The sequence below is a fragment of the Solanum lycopersicum genome, chromosome 5 (assembly GCF_036512215.1).
Source record: "Solanum lycopersicum chromosome 5, SLM_r2.1".
Taxonomy (NCBI): domain Eukaryota; kingdom Viridiplantae; phylum Streptophyta; class Magnoliopsida; order Solanales; family Solanaceae; genus Solanum; species Solanum lycopersicum.
Window position 1 is genome coordinate 66,065,099 of NC_090804.1, and position 21,781 is coordinate 66,086,879.

Sequence of the window (21,781 nt, forward strand, 5' to 3'; positions counted from 1 at the left end):
GTCTTAGTTTGTTTTATACCTTCTCAGTTCTTAAAATATTTTTAGCGGCTACAATATTATCCTCGTCTTGCAAGTGTATTTTTTCAACTTCTAAAATCCCCAGAGGCAACAAGAACAACAACAAACACAATGTAATTCCACAATGGAGGTCTCGAGAGGGTGCAGTGTGTGTTGATCTTATACCTACCCCTACCTTGTAAGATGGAAAGGTTGTTTCTGATACACCCTTGGGAAAAACATATCAAGGCTATTGGCACAACTAAATACGTAGTGATTATTTCGTTTTTTTTTTAATCAAGGTTTCTCTGGTGAAATCAAAAGATTAGAGGAATGGACCTCCAATGCCATTGATTGTGTTTGAGCCTTGAGGCTCTATATATGATAAAGCTAGTTGAGGACAAGGTAAATCATAGTGGAGGCAAAATGTTATCATTAGATATGGTTTCTTCCATCTATTGAAACTTTAGCGGATAGAATTACAATATTTATGCTACTGGGAGATAACACATACCTTGTAAAATTAATCGAGGTATTCATAACCTATAGTTCAATTACTATGATTATTTTCTTAAATAAGCTAGTTGACCATAAGTCCACGATGCACAAGATGGGATAAAACTAACAAAATAATCACTAAAATTATTAAAATTTGAAGTTTTAATGATACTATGGGATTAAATAAGTTTTTTATTACTATAATAAGGCCTAAGTTTTATATCTCCATCGACTATTCTATCAAATACCTGTCTTCCTTCCTAATTATAGATATGTTGTGTGATAATGAGGCCGGTGGCCCTATATAACAACCATATTGCACTATGTGGTATATATTTACTCTTGGATCCACAATATCTTCTCAAGTACTTGCCTATTTCAATTCATACTTAATTATATATATAAAATATGTCAACGTTTCACACACCGTCTTAACCTTTGACTTCAAAGAAATAAATATCGTATAAACTAATATCCGTATTATTAATATATGTATAATTTTAATTAGCTATCAAATGATTCTTAGTAATTGATATCATTTTAAACTTCTAAGTGAAAAGTAGGTTGAGATACATTTTTTGATAAAAAAAAGTTTTAGTACTTTGAGACGTGTTTTTTTCGTTAAAATTTGTTTGTCGTATTTTTTAGAAGTAGTTATTTCGAATGATTTGTTTTCTTTTAAGTTCAGGAAAAAGTACTAATTAATTTCATGCTTATAATTATTGTTGTTGAAGTGATGCTATGATGTTCAGTTATCAATGAAGAGTAAAATAGTTAAAATCTTTCTTATTTCTATTCCCGTCTCAATTTATTTATATAGTTTTAATTTCGTACAAAATTTAAAAACATAAAAGCAAATATTTTTGAATTTGTAATTTTAAATTTGAAATATGTAAAATATCAAGGTGTATCAAAATATGCTTTAATCTTATGTTTTTAGTACATCTTATAGAAAATTCAAATTAAAAAGTTATCAAATTTATTTATTTTTAAAAGTAAACTAAAAAGAAAAAGAAAAACAGAATTTTTTTTTTAAAAAAGTAATACTCCTTCAATCTTGTGACATTCTTTCCTTTTAATACATTCCAAAAAAATAAAATCTTTTTTATTATAATTAGAAATAATTCACCTTAAAAATCTCTGTTATCTTAATAAAATAATTTATAACTATACAAATATCAAAGAATTGTTCTAAATTATAAGTTTAAACTTTTTTTTTTAAATATCATATTAAATTAAATAATATCGTATAAAATAAAATTAGAAAACTATCATTTTTTAAAGAATGCAAAAATCAAAACATATTATTTGATACGACAAAAAGTTGTAAAATTACCTAAAAACAAAAAGAAAAAAGAGACATATGGCAACATTGCATTTATGATATGTACCATATATGAACTCTGCAAAAAAGAACGATTCAAACATAATGGCGTAGCCGTCCCTGTCTCAAATTAATTTGCGATAATTCATTTTAATTGGTTTGCCTGATTCCTACTTGATATTACAATTTTAGAAAATATTTTTTTGTGATCATAAATTTAAAAAATATGTAAAATGTATTATTTAATATTTTTTAATTTTGTCATTTTAAATATTTAATGTAGAAAATTGAAATTAAATAAACAAAATTAGAGATTTTTTCCCCTAAATGTGTTAAAAAGAAAAGTAAGAAAATAAATTAAAATGAATTGAATAATAAATTATGTATTTTATTCATGATTTTTTAATATGCCTGTAAAAAAATAAATAATCAAGTACCTGAAAAATCTTTTCATACATTTGAAATAATAATTTGCATAAGTGATATTTTAAGTTCGTTTTTTTCTCCACCCTCCTAATCCCCCTACCTCCACCCCTCGAGCATTATCCGTCACTTTCAAACACCCAATCGATTCATCCTGATTCATGTTTTCATAATATTTTGCTAGATAACGTATAAATATTTTTGGAATATTTTTTTTTTTACTTATATTCACTTATTTTTTCGGTACCAAATTGTGTCTTAAAAAAAATTAAAATAAGTCCTTCCAACCATTTTTTTTATATTTTGAATTTGAATTCTTTAAATTAAAATTCTTAGTAAGCTTAGCTACTGTTAACGCATATACAGTACAATCCACCATTGCTTCGGTACAAATGAGAGAAAATCTCTGATGACATCATCCATCTCCGGCACCGGCGCCGGTTTATTCGCCGCCGTAATTGTACTGATAACTTCTGTTTTACTACCATTTTCTCATGCTCTCGGTAGTTCCGCCACCACTTTGGCCGTTGCATACGGCGCCAACATCACTATCTGCGGCATAGTAGCTTCTCAACCAATCCAAAGAATTCATTGCTGGTCAGAAAATCAATCAGAATCCATCCCCATATCTCCTAACGTCTCCTTTAACTCCATCGCCGGCGGAGTTAACGGCTTCACCGGCGTTGAAGCCGGTGGGTTTTCCCTTCTCTTCTGGAACTCAACTTTTCAACCCAAAAGACTTTTCTTCAGTCGCTCAACTTTGTTAACATCTGTTACAATGGGGGATACTCAAATTTGCGGCTTAACAAACGGTACCCAAAATGTTAAATGTTGGAGAGATGACTCGAATTTGGGTAAACAACCAAATGGGTCGTCACAATTCATGTCAATTTCATCTGGGTCGGGATTTTCTTGTGGAATTTTGAAAAGTTCAAATAGGGTTATATGCTGGGGAAACAATAGCGATATTGCTTCAGCTATTCAATCTGGTTTTGGTAATATTACAGTGATGAATATATTTGCAGGTGGAAAACATGCTTGTGGGATGAATTCTACAGGTTTTTTAATTTGCAAAGGAGATAATGAAAATGGTCAATTAGATATTCCATCTAATTTTGCTTATGAGTATAATGGATTAGCTTTAGGGGTAAATCATACTTGTGGGGTTCTTAGAATGAATTATACAGTTGTTTGTTGGGGTGGGAATGGTGAATTTTCGACAAATTTAACGAAAGATCTTTCATTTGAATCAATTGTTGCTGGTTTAGATTTTACTTGTGGATTAACAAGTGGGAATTTTTCTGTTATCTGTTGGGGACCTGGTTGGAGTAGTAATATGTATCCATCAGGTACTGAGCTTCCTTTACCAATGATTCTTCCAGGTCCATGTGTTGAGAATGTATGTGATTGTGGTGTATATCCTCAATCGAAAACGTTGTGTTCGGGGAATGGTAATATATGTAGGCCTTGTGATTTTTCGGTTGGAGTAGCTCCACCACCATCACCACGGGTGTTTATTATAGTGCCATCGTCGCCATCTAAGGGGTTGAGAAAGGGATTGTTAGCTTTTGTGATTGTTGGATCAGTTGGGGCTATTGCAGGGATTTGTACTGTTGTTTATTGTTTATGGACTGGTGTTTGTTTTGGGAAGAAGAAAATTCATAATTCTGTTCAACCTACTATTAGTACTAATAATGCTGCTCAACAATGTTATAGTAGTGGTCAAATTTCCAGATCGTCTACTCTTAGGCGTCAAGGGTCGAGGTTAATGAGGCGTCAAAGGAGTGGAACTTCGTCTATACATGGTGACAGAGCAGAGGAGTTTCTGTTTTCGGAGCTTGTTGCAGCTACGGACAATTTCTCTTTAAAGAAAAAGATTGGTGCTGGCAGCTTTGGGGTTGTTTACAAGGGAAAATTAGCTGATGGCCGTGAGGTTGCAATTAAGCGTGGTGAAACGAGTCCGAAGATGAAGAAATTCTTAGAGAAAGAGAGGGCTTTTGAATCAGAATTGACGTTTTTGTCCCGACTACACCATAAACACTTGGTTAGATTGGTTGGTTATTGTGAAGAAATGGATGAAAGGCTCTTGGTTTATGAGTTTATGAAGAATGGGGCGCTTTATGATCATTTACACGATAAGAACAACGTGGAGAAGAGTAGTAGTGTAGTGAATTCTTGGAAAATGAGGATCAAGATTGCATTAGATGCTGCTCGTGGCATCGAATACCTTCACAATTATGCAGTTCCCCCTATAATTCACCGGGACATCAAGTCATCCAACATCTTGATCGATGCAAATTGGATCGCGAGGGTGTCAGATTTTGGATTATCGTTAATGTGGCCGGAGACTGATACCAGTTTCAGTCAGCCAATGAGGGCAGCAGGCACAGTTGGGTATATCGATCCAGAATACTATGGACTAAATGTCTTGACAGCAAAGAGTGATGTCTATGGCCTTGGGGTTGTATTGTTAGAACTTTTGACCGGAAAAAGAGCCTTATCCAAAACTAGTGAAAACGGGGACATGCCAATGAGTGTTGTCGACTTTGCAGTACCAGCAATCATGGCTGGAGAATTGAACAAGATATTGGATCCCCGAGTTGGGCTGCCAGAGTTGACGGAAGCAGAGGGAGTCGAATTAGTGGCATACACTGCAATGCATTGTGTGCATTTGGAAGGAAAACATAGACCTACAATGACTGACATTGTTTCTAACTTAGAGAGAGCTTTGGCTGCATGTGATGATAGCCATGACAGCATCTCTAGTAGTCCAGACTCCATTAAATCAGATTGACATTCCACGTATATGTCCGCGAAAGACTCCCACCAGTATCAGTAGACGATACGTTTTGGTAGTTAGAATAGTACGATTCGTGTAACAATTTGTTGTTAGTGTAAACTGTAAATTATCGATAGCCGGAATGAAGTTCTTTTCTTCCAAGAAGGATACAATCTTCACTATGTTGTGTTTAGCATCTTCTTGATTGGAGTAATTGACTTGTTGCCATTGTTGTTCTTTTTTTGTAAAGATGGCTAATGCACAAAAATCCAATTGTTGAAAAGACAATTCAAGAGCAATAGCAGCAAGCCAAAAGGCAAGTTGTACATAGGAGAATGTTTCAATCTTGAAATTATTGAACCTTATAAGTTATCTCAGTAAATGAATTTGTTATTTTTCAAAAAATGACGGCGGTGTTTGAATCAGCTTAACATACAGAGAGTACTCCTATCTTCTACTACCACAGATATGTCATATTTGTTAAATCTTAGGGTTGGATGTATAGATGTCACGGGTTCAGCTGATCTCAATAATTTTAGCTTAAACTTTTTATGTATTCAAAAACCTATTGAATATACAACAACAGTATATTCGGTGTAGTCCAAACCTTATCCCTATCTCAAAAGGTAGATAGGTTGTTATTGATACTCTCGATTTAAGAAAAAATAGTCCAAAAAAAGGTAATAGAAGTGAAAGCATAACAAAGCCAAATATTACCATAATCGAAGTAAAAAAAAACCCAGAGAAAAATAAAAATCGAAGGATAATAAACTACATCATGAGCAATACTGCAATTACTAGTATGGAAAATATAGGACAACACACTACTACCCTAATTCATGTCCTACACAATAACACAACTTTCTATCTTAAAGATATATTCTTAGTGAGCTGATATTATGTCAAATCTTATTTGATCGCCTCTTCTCAAATCTACCGAGTATACAAATCCTAAACCCCTTTTTAGTAACGATTTAGGTACGAATTTCATATTGTTAAGAGATATAATCATACATTACCAAAAAGAAAAACGTGAAGTAATTTTATACTCCATTAATTCGTATCCTCCACAGATTTCCATGTCATGAGATGATGGACTAATGTAGTAGACAATAGTAATCTACAAGTGGTCCAAGATTTTAAATTTTTTAGTTATTTTAACAAATTATTAATTATTTTTTATTGGTTGAGCAGAAGTAGATGATAAATATTGACTTTGAACATTCTATTAAAGACAGTCACTAGAAAATAGGGCATGATGTAGCTCTTGTGGACCAAAAATTGCCTTTAGCCCCTTTTGGATAAATTATATATCAAAGTTGATGACTAATAGTAAACAAAAAAGAAAAAAAATACTTTTTTATTTTTAAAAAGTTAATGACTAATTGATTTTAAAATATTAGTCAAATTCATATAAGTTTGACTCGTAAAATAATATTGTTTCTTAAAATTAATACTCTAATATGTAATATTAATGCAAAGTTCATTTTTTTTTTTGCAAAATTGATGACTAATAATGATGTTGGAATTTGTCAATGACCGTTTGGCCATGGATTATTAGTTTTTGTACTTTAAATTATTTAGGTAATAAATTAATTAATGATGTTAATTAATCATTTTAACGTGTGGAAGAAGGTAAAATTAGGCTACGTTATTATTAATGGCGTTAATCATTTTAATAAGCAATTGAAGGATTAATGTCAAGAAAGAAGCATCTTATAACAACGTAACACTCCGTCCGTTTACTTTTACTTGTCAGATTTCATTATTTAAAAGTCACATTGCAACTTATGTTATTTATCATATAGTTTTTAAATATTTAAATTTAAAATATTGAATTATTTTAATTATGAAGATTAATGATTTTAGCTCCAAAGATTAGTCATCAACACTAATTACCAAGAGCAAAAATATTTCATGCTAGAATAATTAGTGCAGTGTATATGAGACATACTTCTATTCCAATTCATAATAATTAATAACTATTTTCCGTTTATTTTTAGCTGTCATAATTTTTTTCATTTTTAGAGTTAAATGATTAGAATTTTTATTAATATTTTACGATATATTTTTCATTATATTGATATACAAAAAGTTACAATTTATCTTACTTTTCATTTAATTTTTAAATATCTAAATTTTTTATTTATGTCACATTAATTAAATATAATTTAGCTATAAAAATTATTTAAATTAACTTTTAAAAAACACAAAACGACAATTAAAATTGTACCGCGTAAGTATCAACATAGCCTTTTATTTTAATTAAAAAATAAGCGATCATTTTCATATTAATTTATTTTTAAAAATTTGTCCTTTATTTATATATAATAACCCTAAAAAGTCTTTTGAAGGAATTCAATTTTCTATGGTATCATTAATTAGATAATAGTCAAATATTTAACTTTGTTTTAATAGGTACTTCACCAGTGGACCAAAATTTGTGATAAAAACAGAGTCAATCATACATATTTAAAAAAAAATATGGACTAATTAATACACATGAAAAATCAAAGATAATTCTGAATTTCAATTTCGTGCCATATAATTTTTTTTTTTAAAAAAAGGATATATGTCTTTCAAAAATAATGAATATCAAATCCTCACCAATGCACCCACAATTTGAGCTCAGACAGAGTCGGTCACACATGTTTCAGAAAAATCATGGACTAATACATACGAAAAATTAATACAATTATAAATTTCAATTTCGTAATTTCAAAAAAGTGATATCTGATATTTAAAAGTAATAAATATCATTAACAGACCGTCACCCATGGACACAATTTGAGCTCAAAACGACTCAGTCACACAAATTTTGATGAATTTATGAAGTAATGCACACAAAAATCGAGAAAAAACTAAAATCTTATTTCATGACACATAAACTCCAAAATGCATGTCTTTCAAAAATAATGCTATTAATAAGTAATTACCATAGGATCTATAAAATTCAAGTCAAATAGAATCAATCACATATTTTAAAAAATTCATAAAATAATACATATAACAATTCATATAATTCTGAATTCTATAAATACTTATTCATATTAGATATTTATATTAAAACAACTTAATATACAATGATTAGGTAATTCGTTTTTGAGAAAATTTTAGAAATAACAAACATAATAGATAGTATTGATAATTGCGCTCCATAGCTCCGTTTTCTATAGAGGTTGCGGTTTGTATATTTATTTCCGTTTTTATATTTCGCTTGCGAGAATATATAAATAATGTAAGTATATAGACATTCTGTATTTATACATTTAGGATTTTTCAGAACTTCGTTCATATATTTCGCTTGTCAATATACAAACAAGGTAATTTATAATGATTTTTTCATAAATCGTATATAAATAGCTACGGTAAACATAAACAAAATACTGAATTTATATGATTACACACCGAATTATGCAAATTCTGAATTTATAAAAATCAGGCGAATAACAAGAATTGGAAAAACTATAGCCACAAATTACTAGTTTCTCAAACTGTAGCTATAATCTTAATATAGGCTAAATATTTGTTATTTTATACAATTTCCCCTTTCGTTTTTGGTAATTATATTAATATAAAGATTACCTACACCTTTATTTGGGCTTTTTTGTTATGAAATCTTCTTGCTTAACTATTTAAGCCCATTGGACCATCTTGGTCCAATATTCACAATCAAAAAAATAAATGTTAGATGAGTTTTCACAACTTGAACATAGGGAACAAACTTGAGTACCCACTGGAATATGTAGCCTCATGTGATAATCCGCCACATTCTAAAGATTCGTAAATAAGTTATCAAATACAATATGATATACTTAGTAGAAGTCTAAGTCCGTGACACTAAAAAGTCTGTCCTCGGTTAACAACCTTCTTTGCATAGCAAACCAAATAATAAAGTTGTGCTTAGATTGGGGAGGTGCTCCTCATATAACCTTTTTTTATGCTTATCCTTTTAAATTGTTGAGATATGACAAGTATTATGTAACGATAGAAAACAGTATAAATTCAGATATTATATTCATCAAAATAATACAGTAAAATAAAAGTACGATGTAATAATATAACAACCATCCATTTGACAAGGTGTAAGTAGGTAGAGAGACATATATAATCAGATATCTTAATAACAATCATTTTCTATAGATTTACCTATAAATAGCCTAATTTCTTTAAATTTCAATTTTCATATAATATTATATTATTCTTTATAATAACATTTAGTTATCACAATTAAAAAGTATCAGAAGAAACGACTATATAATCTAAAAGTTTGATTGTTAGTAGCTTGAATAGATGGTACTCAAAAACTAAATTTCATTTAAAATGACTTGAAACGAAGTTGACCCAATTAACACGAATCGTTTAAACCAAAAAAAAGCATGATAGGGCTATGTCAAGTTGCCCAATAGAAACAAAATGAAGAAAGGTCATTACTCAATAGAAACCATATCTCTTTAGTAACAAAGATAATTGAGTCACAAAAATATGAGTGATGGTCATTAATCTCACCCATACCCCCTTTATATCAACCTATCTATACAAATATCATCCACGTGGCAACGTCTCATTAACTACTTATCTAATACCCCACCCCCACCCCCATAGACCCCATGCCCCAAAAAAGTTAGAGGCTAAAACTAACTCAACTATAGCAACAACTTTGAGATAAAAATTTTATATTTGTTCATTGTTTGATATTTTGCCCTCTCCATTCTCAAAATTCTTAATTTTAAACACACAAAATGGAGACTGGTGTTACATGTTGTGCAAGAGTAACATCTCTTCTCCCAAATGTTTCATCTCAACAATACTCAACTTCAATTGCAACTTCAAGATCCATTTCCCCTTCATTCAACTCAAGGGTATGTCTTAATTGATTTCCATTTGATTTTTCTTCATTTTTCTATACTAATTAAATAAATTTAGGACACTATCATAAATTTCAAAAATATCTTGGATATAATGAACTTGTACATCTAAACAAAGCAAGTATAGATGAGCTATAAGCAACGGTAGAGCTATGAGTCTTGTCGCACTATAAGAAAAATGTGAATTACATGGAATTTTTCTAGGAATTAGTATGCAAATGAAAATTTGCAGGAAAATAAGTTTCATACGAATTTTCATACTAATCTCCGGTAAAATTACCATTTAATTCAAAGTTTATTGTGGTCTATGGATTTGGCATAGCCTAGTAGCTTTGACTTAGACCTTAATCTACTTATTATTATATGTATAAATAATTTATTAAGGACTCTTTCCAAGGACTTAGAATTCATAACTTTAAAATTCTGAATTCGCTTCTGTCTTTTTAAGTATGACATGAGATTCTTGCAGAGTTTGAAATCAAGCTCATTATTTGGGGAATCATTGCGCGTTGCGCCTAAATCATCACTAAAGGTGTCTAGGACAAAAAATTCTTCTTTGGTGACAAAATGTGAGATTGGTGATAGCTTGGTAAGTTTGATCATGTTTGTTGACTAATCTTATTTAATGTAATTGTTATACAAGAAATTAATGAGAATGACTTGTTATAATTGGTGTATTTTATAGGAAGAATTTCTTTCAAAATCAACCTCAGATAAGGGGTTAATCAGGTTAATGATGTGTATGGGAGAAGCATTGAGAACAATTGCCTTCAAAGTCAGAACAGCTTCTTGTGGAGGAACAGCTTGTGTCAATTCTTTTGGTGATGAACAGCTTGCTGTCGATATGCTTGCCGATAAGCTTCTCTTTGAGGTACAAAACTATACACTGGCGGAGCCAGGATTTTATTTTTCTTATAAAAAAAATGCATGTATACACATTCGCAACGTGTGAGCAAAAACAAGTTTTTGGACCACCTTTGATATTATACTTGATGTCAAGGGGATTCAACCGTTTAAATATGTACTAAACGATTTGTTTTTACTTTACTTATAAAGTATAATTTATCGATGAAGGGATTTCAATCAAATCACCTTTAGTACATATTGCTCCACCCTATTTGACAAGAAGAGGCTTATGCCTATTGCTACTTGATAAACTGATTCTCTACAATGTGCGTTACTCTCTCCGTTTCAATTTGTTTGTCTTATTTTCCTTTCTACTTTTTAGTCCGTTTTAAAAGAAGAACGTCTCTTCTCTTTTTTGACAACTTTGTACTTCTAACTTTTCACCTGACATGTTTAAAATCACTGGATTAAAGGGGACATTTTGGTACATTTAACGTATTTTTAGTTTAAAATCACAATATTCAAAAATTTTCTTTACTTAAACTTCGTGTCAGGTCAAAACCAGACAAACGAATTGAAACAGTGGATGTAATTCTTATCTAAGTTTGACAAAAACTTGTTCTTTTGATTGTTGATGTGTAGGCCTTGACATATTCACACTTTTGCAAATATGCTTGTTCTGAGGAAGTTCCTGAGCTCCAAGACATGGGGGGCCCTGCTGAAGGTTAGCAGATTATGTAATTCGGAACAACTTACGACTTGTTTGATTATACACTAGAATTTTTTGAAAACGTCAACTTTTTTTTTCAAGTAAAATGCATGTCTAAACAAAATGTCAACTTTGAAATACCATTTTTCGACTTTTTAACTTCAAGTACTACTTTGAAGAAACATAATAGTATTGAAGACACTGATGAGTTCTATTTGTATCAAACAGGAGGATTTAGTGTTGCTTTTGATCCACTTGATGGTTCTAGTATTGTGGACACGAACTTTACAGTTGGAACCATCTTTGGTGTATGGCCCGGGGATAAGTTAACCGGGATCACAGGAAGAGAGCAAGTTGCAGCAGCTATGGGAATATTTGGACCGCGAACTACATACGTTCTTGCTCTTAAAGATGTTCCCGGGACCCATGAATTCCTCCTCCTTGACGAAGGTTTGACATACATCGATTTGTAATAGTTTAGACTTTTCTTGCTACGAGTTGTCTCAATATCGATGCTTGTTTATGTTCATAGGAAAATGGCAACATGTTAAGGATACAACAGAAATCGGAGAAGGAAAGATGTTCTCCCCTGGAAATTTAAGAGCCACATTTGACAATCCTGATTACGCCAAGGTTTACTATCATTTCTCGTATTTTTGTCTTCAATTTCTTATATCTGTACTCGAATGTGTGTTTGTACAAATTGCATTTCTTACTAAAATGAAATTCCGCGTTCTGACTCTTGATTCTTGATAACAGCTGATCGAATACTATGTGAAGGAGAAATACACCTTGAGATACACCGGAGGAATGGTGCCTGATGTAAACCAGGTATGTGTCATCTCTTTTCTCATTTTTTACTCGTTTTGCAAATATGTGATCAGGAGGCAGAGGCAGAGTGGTGCAACGGGGCGTTGAACATTATACTAAATGATTCTTTTTACATATATATGTATAAGTTGTTGAATTCCCTTCTCGATTTCTGACAGATAATTGTAAAGGAGAAAGGTATATTCACAAACGTGACATCTCCAACAGCTAAGGCGAAACTTAGATTGCTGTTTGAAGTGGCACCGTTAGGATTCTTGATCGAAAAAGCTGGAGGTTACAGCAGCGATGGGAAACAATCCGTCCTTGATAAGGTGATCGTTAATCTTGATGACCGGACTCAAGTTGCTTATGGTTCCAAGAATGAGATCATTCGATTTGAAGAAACACTCTACGGTTCATCAAGGCTTAAGGCTGGTGCACCAGTTGGTGCTGCTGTTTGAGGCTTGAGAATGCAGCAGCCCTCTCGTAAATCGTAATGTTTGTTTGTGTTTCTTTTCGCGCTTTCTTTCTAGAGCATCGCGAAAATGCTGTTCCATCAGGTTGTAAAAGGGAGATAGGTTAAAGACAACAAGGTCTTGTTAAAGAAATGGGAATTGGAACATTTTTTTTTGTATATTGTTGTTTCTATTAACTGGTGTTCAATATGCTGGATTTCAGATATAAAAGGTTAAAAAAAAGACAAATAATTTGTAGTATTATGTAAGATAAATTTATGTATTACAACTTGTCTGATTATTGCTTCATTACTATTCTAATATATAAAGTTCGATTTCAATCATAAAGTTGTTTCCACATGCCTATATGTTCGCGGTTTTGTGCACCCTAGAAATCATAAAATTGTCTCCGTATGACGTATAAGTTCTTGGTTTCAATCATAAAGTTGTCTCCCCACGACCTATAAAAGTTCATTGATTTGTGGGGCGCGAAAATCATAAAATTGCCTATGTGTGACGTATAAGTTCACGGTTTCAATCATAAAGTCGTCTCTACATAACCTATAAGAGTTCACGGTCTTGTGAGCATCGGAAATCATAAAATTGTCTTTGGTTTCGAGTTTAGACTAAAGAAAGGGTATAATATCATCACGCCAGCTAGGGGTCAATGACCCACAAGGTCACGATTTTGTGGGCCTCGAAAATCATAAAATTGTTTCTGTGTGACGTATAAGTTTACGGTTTCGAGTTTAGAATAAAAAAGGATATATTATAATCGCGCCAGGTAGGGATCGGTGGCCTATATGTTCACCGTTTTTTGGTCCTAGGAAATGATAAAGTTTTGTCGGTGTGACGTATAAGCTCACAGATTTTTGGTCTTAAAAGAAAAAGTTGTATATGAACCGCGCCAGGTAGGGGTCGAACCTACGACTTTCTGCTTAGGAAACAGACGCTCTATCCACTGAGCTACAGGCGCTTGTGGTGTATTTGTTTATTGCATATTGTAATTAACTACTATATAATTTAAAATGAAAATTAGATTTTCATACAGACGTTGATATGAATATTTCTCGTTTATAATTTAGTTAAATATAATACACTCTCCGTCCATTTTAATTGTCATATATTATTAACTACACTCCTTAAACATAACAAATAAAATGATAATTTTATTACATTAACTTTAGATATTAGAAATCACCGGTATTCTAAATCAATATACATATTTTATGTTTTTTTTTTTATAAATTCGGTCTAGAGCGATTTCATTAAATAATTTTGTGCTAAAACACATGAATTACATATTGCTCACCCTAATTCTTACGGAGAGTCTCGTAAAGTTTTCTCAAAAAATCATTCGAATATAATTTCATCAAATATTCATGAGCTAATACACACAAAAAATTTTAAAAATCGCTTAAGTCTTTTAAAATAACTCCTAAATGCCACAAATTTCGCAGATCATGATCAAGCTATACGTACTGCTCCCTCATTCCTTAGGGAGGAACTCGTAAGTTTTTTGAAAAAAAATCGTTCGAAAGTCATTTAACCAAATATTCATAGGTTAACACATAAAATTGCCTAATACCTATAAAATGATTTATAAATTCCCAAAAATATCGCAGATAATGATAAGGCTATATGTACTTCTCTGAAAACTCCCTACGGATGGTTTCGTAAATTTTTTTCAAAAACATTGTATGGAAGTTGTTTTACCAAATATTCATAGGTTAACACAAAGGAAAATCGAAAAATCAATTAATTCCTATAAGATGATTCTTAAATACCCAAAAATATTGCGGATCATGGTGAGGTTATACTATTGCTCCCTTACTACTTACGGAGAGTCTCGTAAAAAATCGCCCTCAAATCATTTCACCAAATATTCATGGGCTAATACACACGAAAATTGAAAAATCGTTTAATTTTTATATATAAAATAACTCCTAAATGCCCAAAACTGTCGCCGATCACGATGACATTGTAGATACTTCTCCCCTGACTCCTTACGGAGGGTCTCGTAAGGTTTTTCCAAAATAATTTTTCAGACGATATTTCACCATATATTTATGGGCTAACATACACAAGAAATTGAAAAAATTGACTCTTGTATGTCAAAAAATACAGCGGATCATGGTGAGGTTATACGTACTTTTTCATCAATTCATATTGGAGTGTTTCATAACTTTTTTTTAAAAAAAAATGCACGAAAGCCCTTTCACCATATATTCATAGGCTAACATACACGAAAAATTTACAAAAATCAACTAATTTCTACATAATGACTCCTAAATACCCAAAAATGTCATAGATCATGGTGAGCCTATACGCAGTTCTCCCAACTTCTTAAAGAGAGTCTCGAAAAAAAAATCAAAAAAAGTTTGCCAATAAGTTATTTCACCAAATAGTCATGGGCTAACACATACAAAATTAAAAAAAAAACACCTAATTCCTACAAAATATCCAAAAATGCCTGAGATTATGATGAGGCTATATGTACTACTCCCCCAATTCCTTATGAAGAATCTCGTAAAGTTTGTTCTAAAATAATAAATAATTATAAAACAGATATAAAATGATAAATTATATATATATATATATATATATATATATATATATATATATGACAAATTTAAAAAAAAAAAAAAAAAGATCATATAGGGATGCAGAAAACATATAGCTTTCCCATTGAAATGATACTTGCATCATAAAGTTTCAACAATCAAAGACATCCCCTCCTTTATGTATGAAAAAAAAAAAGATGTGTACTTCCTTTTTCTTTAATTTTTGGTTAAGATTAAAAGTATTGTCTACGTAATGGGAGTCTTAAAAAAATAAAATATCTTTTTTGGATCAAGGCTTTTGCTCGAAAATATTACGAGTTTAAGTTATATATACACTATATAGTACGAAGAAACTTTAAACTATTTATGTAATTTTAATATGTTAAATTAAATTCGTTTTTTTCAAAGTTTTCATATTGTGTTTGTTATGAGTGGACAATGGTTTTATATATTATTGCAAGTAACTTAATTTGATGGTATAATAAATTAGGAAAAATATTATGAAATAGTCTGAATTTAACCTCAATTAATAACAAGGATCAAATATATTTATGTAAATTTTTGATGAAATTTTAGTTCAAAACATAGGCCTTTTCTACAAAAGAAAGTAGAATTAAATTTCCCCTTCAAAGGTGTGGAATAATCTTCTTTTCTTGTTGATGCGTTTTCCTTTTTTTCTTTAACAAATTATTTGCTTTGCTTTTTGTGGTTATCATATCATATTTATTATGAATAATTATGTTATTGAAAAGTAAGTAATTTATATGTTGTTTTACAAAGTTAGTATTTAATATGATATATTTATAATATTGAAATTAATTATGCTGAGTTTATTTTTTAGTTACTGTTATATATATATATATATATATATATATATATATATAAAATTAAAAATATAATTCTTAAAATTCCTCAAGTTTTTGTAGAACTTTTTTTTCCCTCTAAGGCCTCAAATTCATGGACTAATATATACAAAAAAAATTAAAAACATAATTCTTAAAAGTTGATTTATAAAAGTGAAAATATGCCTTAAAAATGGTTTGACTATATGTAATGCTCCCCTAACTCATTATGAAGGTTGTTATAAAAATTTTCCGAAAAAAATTTGAATGTTCTTAAATTCAAGGGCTAATACACACGAAAATTAAGAAAATCAATAAATTTTGAAAGTGGGCTTGTAAATATGAAAATATGCCTTTAAATATGGTGTGATTATGTGTAATGTTCACTCATTACTAAGGTCCTCTTAAAGTTTTTTCAGATAAAATTTTTAGGTCTCCAAGGCGCTAGATCCATGAGTTAATACACACGAAAAAACAAGAATGTTGTTTAATTCTTAAAAGTACGCTCCTAAATGCTACAATATGATTTATGCCTTTAAAATGGTGTGACTAAACATAATGTTCCCCTCACTCATTACGAAGGTCCTCCTAAAGTTTTTTATTTTTTTTTGAATAATCCAAAATACTAGATTTATGGGTTTAATATATAAAAACAAATAAAAAAATCATATAATTTCTAAAAGTAAATAAGTATATATATATACTTATTTTTCTAATATATTCTATGAACGGCCTTGTAAAATTTAAAATTATATTACCAATATATAAAACTTAAATTCAAATTATTCTTAAGATATTTCAATGACGAATCGTCCCATTCGTTCTTTTCTTCAATTGGCGATTCCATTTGAGATAAGAACTTTTTCTACGATCCATAAAAGAAATTAAAAAAAATGTTGTCCCCATAAAGAAAGAAAAAAAAGTGAATTAATTTTGTAATGCTTTTCACTAACATAAAAATAATTATGATAATCTGTTGGGTTTTATTTGCCCTGATTTCTTACTATAAATAGGTTTTTCTTTTAGGAAAAGGTTTTGAATTGAATATTCTTTTTTGGGTAGGAAAAGGTTTAGGACTCTATAAACAGAGGCATGTTACTTCTAACTTAATTAGCATTCACAATGTAGTTTTAAGGGCTTTGAGAGTTTTGGTTAGAGGGAGAATTTGTGAACCTCTCATGTATTTCGAGTGAATTGGTTGAGGTTGTTTCCCTCTGTATTTTGTACTCTCATATTTATAGTGGATTGCTCATCTCCTTTGTGGACGTAGGTCGATTGACCGAACCACGTTAAATCTTTGTGTCTTTTGGTATATTTCTCATTGTCTTCTTACTCGTGGTCTTTCGAGGTTTGCTTTGCTAGCTTCCGCGTTTACACCTGCTTATTTTCGGTCCTAACATAATCAACATAAATTGTTAGAAGACGATTGAAATTTTTTCATCTTAATTCAAAAAAAGGGAATTAATTTTGTAATGCTTTTCACTAACATAAAAATAATTAAGATAATCAACATAAATTGTTAAAAGACGGTTGAGATTTTTTCATCTTAATTAAAGGTTGAGTTTTCGAACACGAAAATAAAAATTAATTAAAAATATGTATAATCTCTAAAAATAAATCTTGCTACGTGTGATTTTTTTTTTTTTTTTTTTTAAAAAGTGAGTGTGATTTTCTAGACCACACTTTAGTAGCAGTCACATTAATCCTTAAAAGACCAACAAATAGAATAATTGCACACTAACATGTAACATGTATATTAATTAAATAAAATAAATTCTTAACCAATCATTAATTGACAACTCGGCATCACCTTTTTTTTAATTATTATATATATTGCTCAACTCTCCTTTTCTTTCAAAAAATAAAAAATATATATATATATATATATACTCCTATACATCTAGAAAGATTGAAAATTAAACAGATAGAACTTTCTTTCTATGATTCTAAGTTCGACTATTTAAGAGTTTATCGGAAATAGTCTTTTTATTTAGAGAAATAAGATCTTCGTAAACATTATTATCATCATATTCGACGTGTGAGATTACACGGTATGTTATTATTATATTGTATTAAGTTATCTATATGGTCTTAATTCATTCAATCATTGTCTATTGTTCAGTTAAGGTTTGTTTCCCCTGTTTTTTTGTTTTTTTTAAAAAAAAATTAAAATAGAAAATTTGATATTAGTTTTTACCTTCATTTCTTGGAAATTTTTCTTACTATTTTGGCCAATAATTGGAACCTTTTTGTTTGATCTGTGTTATTTTTGTTTAATTTGTAATCTTTTTTTCTCTTTACTTGCTGCTTGTAGGTTTATAGAGTTGATCAAGAAGTACTCGTCGCGATTCTGATCCAGAGTATGTTCCTATCTACCGAGTAAGTAAAATACTATCAAGAACAAAGTGATCTTTTTGCTAGAGATCTTAGTAGTTCAGTTGGTTGACTATTTGAACTTTAATAGCTCAATTGATTGAGTATCTGAACTTTAGTAGCTCAGTTGATTGATTATCTGAACTTAGCTCAGTTTGACTATCTGAACTTGAATAGTTATGTTGGTTTGACTATCTGAACTTTAGTAGCTCAGTTGATTGATTATCTGAACTTAGCTCAATTTGACTATCTGAACTTGAATAGTTCTGTTGGTTGACTATCTGAACTTTAGTAGCTCAATTGGTTGATTATCTGAACTTTTAGCTTATTAATGAGAGTTCGATTTCCCATTTTGTAATCTCCTTCCCCTGCTCGGGGTGAGAAAAAAATTAAATATTTTACTTAATTTTTGCTTTTGGCTTTATGAAAATCCACTAAATCATTGTAAAATTGACAGGAAGATTATTAGTTTTTGAAGTTTGAAGAAAATTGAGGATTCTTGATTTGGATATGGAAACTTTATATCCAACTTGTTTTGTACCAAATTCAAATTGGATTATGCAACAGAGTAAGAGTAATACAGAATGGACTAAAGAAGAGAACAAGAGATTTGAAAGTGCACTTGCAATATACGACGAGACTACACCAAATCGATGGTTTAAAGTAGCAGAAATTATCCCTGGGAAATCAGTTCTTGATGTGATAATGCAGTATAAAGAATTGGTTGCAGATGTTAGTAACATAGAGGCTGGATTGCTCCCAAATACGAGGCGTGGTTATACGTCTTCTTTTGCGTTGGAATTTGTTGATCATCGTAACATTCAAACGTTTAATAAGAGAGGCAAGTCTTATGATCACGAAAGAAAGAAAGGCGTACCATGGACAGAGGAAGAACATAGGTAATTCATACAATTCATAAGTATTCTTGCTTTTTTTTAGTAGTAGTCAGTTATGTTGCTCGAACTCCTAGAAATGATGTCACAGTTGTAAAGAAATCTGACATGCACGTATTGATATTTTGGAAGATATCAATATATGCATTTTCTATTTATCATCTGAGTTGATTCTTGATGTTAACATTAGTAGTGTTGTTGTTGCATTATAGGCGATTTCTTATGGGGTTAGAGAAATATGGTAAAGGAGATTGGAGAAACATATCGAGGAATTTCGTGATCTCTAAAACTCCAACACAAGTGGCTAGTCATGCTCAGAAGTACTATTTGAGGCAACTTTCAAGGGAGAAAGAGAGGAAGAGACCTAGTATTCACGATATCACCACCGTTCATCTCACAAACGATGAGTTTCTCAATAATAACAACAACGACGACAAAAAATCCATGTGTGAAGAGAGGTTGTATATGTCCTCAACAAGCACAACAGACTTACTAATCGGCTGTTGGAACAACTCGATCGATGAAGACCTAATGGCATTTGGTCAATTTGTGTGACAACTCAAGAACCAGAACAAATAGACTGATTGATTGTGGTCAGATCAGAGCCCTCTATTGTTCGTTGGAGGATGTTGAACTAATGTTGCTATTCTCACCTCAATCTTGGATTTTGTTTTCAATCTTAGTGTATTAATGTAAATCAAGGGTTTAATTAGTTTGCTATATGCCTAGTTTCTTTGTTGTGCTTTCAAACTTCACACATTTAAATCTTCAATCAAATTTTCGTGAATTTATCCTTTCTTTTATCCTTATTTTATTGTTTGTTGTTGTAATTGTTCTCGTTTCAATTGTTTTCAATATACCTTCTTTGCTACTATATTTGCTTTAACATACTTGATTTTTTATAAGAGTCTATCAAAAATTGTCTTAGAGGTAATTACATTAACATACTTGATTTTTAATAAATATCTATTAAAAACCGTCTCTCTATCTTCTTCAGATTTCACTTATGAAATTACGTTGTTTATCTATATTATTGTATGTATTGTTTCATCTTATCAAGAATAGATGATGTCTCTCTTGCATTCCATTAGTGAACTAGTGTACTTGGGCCCAACTCCCAAGGATTTTTTCATACATAGCCAATAGGTGTACCACTTTTATATTAGTGGCTTAGTGCATAGTATTTTCCTTTTACATAAAGGAAAAGTGAACCTTTGTTAGGGAAGTATTTTCGTGTTCTAACTCAATTTCAAAAATTAATTTATGAAATTAAAACTGCATAATTATATAAAGAGATCAATTGATCATTCTATAAATGATGTAAGATTATTAACAACCTTGTTTCGTTTCTACATATATGCACCAAGCGTTATTTTTTATTTTTTTAAAAGAGTTCAGCTTTAATATATCGAATAAAACAATCAAATTTACTATTTACTATATATACATATATTATATATGAAGTACATATGTATTACTTTTTTCTAATCGATATACATAAATTATTATCTGACAAGATTTAGCTTATTTAGGGTTGTGTCATTTAGCACTATTTGAAAAATCTGATTGGGAGGTGGTTCCTTTTCTTGTTCTTCTTTTTCTCAATTTTTGTTTTTTTTTTTCCTTTTTATTTTTTTTTGGATTGAGATGAGGGGAATTTGATAAAAAGGAAAAATACATTCAATTTGGCCAAGTTGTCTGATTTTTTAATTCTCATTTCATTTGCTTACCTATTTCCAGGTTGGTGCTTACAATATTGCTGAGTCTGCATTCCACTTATTTGAGATTCCTCCCTAACTCAAATAGTATATACCCGAAAAGGTTTGATATATCTCTTAATTTTGTTATTTAGAAATGATATAATCCTCGTTATAAAAATAAATAAATAAATATATGTATATATATATATATTGTTACACAAATGGTAGGCATATTCATGTGGGCATACTTTTAAGGAAAATTTACCTAAATATACAACGTATTTTACCATATTTTTTAAAATTTTCTACCATTTGAAATTTTTTTATAAAAATCTCTACTCTGTCCTATTCTTGGATATATCACTCGTACGCAATGGTATCAGTGTTTCTTGTATCAAGAAAGGTAATGTATTGAAATGTGATCTATCGGGATATGAAGTGATACATTGTGATAAGTGTATCAGTATCAACAAAGATAATGTATCAGGACGAGATGTATCAGACATTGACTGATGTATACAAAACCAGGATGAGATGTATTGGAACATTGAATGATGTATCTGAAACTGAGATGCAATGTACCGAGACGTTGAGTGATGTATCCAAAATCAAAACGCGATGTATCAACATGTTGAGTGATATATTCGAAATTCTTAAATTTTAAGAGCTAATTACATCATTTTCCTACTCTTTTTTTAAA

At 30.5% G+C, this 21,781-nt stretch overlaps 3 protein-coding genes and 1 non-coding gene across 6 annotated transcripts; 3 read left to right on the forward strand and 1 right to left on the reverse strand.

The window, feature by feature from the left end:
• Positions 1-2,441: 2,441 nt before the first annotated feature.
• Positions 2,442-5,289, forward strand: LOC101250601 (putative serine/threonine-protein kinase-like protein CCR3). The gene has a single exon (XM_004240178.5). The coding sequence runs from the start codon at positions 2,652-2,654 to the stop codon at positions 5,034-5,036; it is 2,385 nt and encodes a 794-aa protein (XP_004240226.1). The 5' UTR covers positions 2,442-2,651; the 3' UTR covers positions 5,037-5,289.
• A 4,417-nt stretch (positions 5,290-9,706) lies between these two features.
• SBPASE (chloroplast sedoheptulose-1,7-bisphosphatase) lies at positions 9,707-13,018 on the forward strand. Its single transcript, NM_001247656.1, has 8 exons — positions 9,707-9,883; positions 10,359-10,478; positions 10,575-10,760; positions 11,378-11,459; positions 11,673-11,894; positions 11,977-12,077; positions 12,204-12,275; positions 12,434-13,018. Exons 1-8 carry the CDS (start codon positions 9,764-9,766, stop codon positions 12,713-12,715), a joined length of 1,185 nt encoding a protein of 394 aa, NP_001234585.1. The 5' UTR covers positions 9,707-9,763; the 3' UTR covers positions 12,716-13,018.
• A 594-nt stretch (positions 13,019-13,612) lies between these two features.
• Positions 13,613-13,685, reverse strand: TRNAR-CCU (transfer RNA arginine (anticodon CCU)). Its single transcript has one exon. It is a non-coding gene; the product is annotated as a tRNA-Arg (tRNA).
• Positions 13,686-17,971: 4,286 nt separating this feature from the next.
• On the forward strand, positions 17,972-20,178 carry LOC101257376 (transcription factor DIVARICATA). Of its 3 annotated transcripts, none has more exons than XM_026031250.2 (4): positions 17,972-18,166; positions 18,430-18,475; positions 18,946-19,387; positions 19,594-20,178. In XM_026031250.2, the coding sequence occupies exons 3-4, from the start codon at positions 18,999-19,001 to the stop codon at positions 19,934-19,936; spliced, it is 732 nt and encodes a 243-aa protein (XP_025887035.1). In that variant the 5' UTR covers positions 17,972-18,166; positions 18,430-18,475; positions 18,946-18,998; the 3' UTR covers positions 19,937-20,178. The 3 variants fall into 3 exon arrangements, with proteins under 3 accessions (XP_025887035.1, XP_004239940.1, XP_004239941.1); XM_004239892.5 differs by having other exon boundaries at positions 17,973-18,166; positions 18,430-18,494; XM_004239893.4 differs by having other exon boundaries at positions 18,005-18,242; positions 18,430-18,494.
• The last annotated feature ends 1,603 nt before the right edge of the window (positions 20,179-21,781 follow it).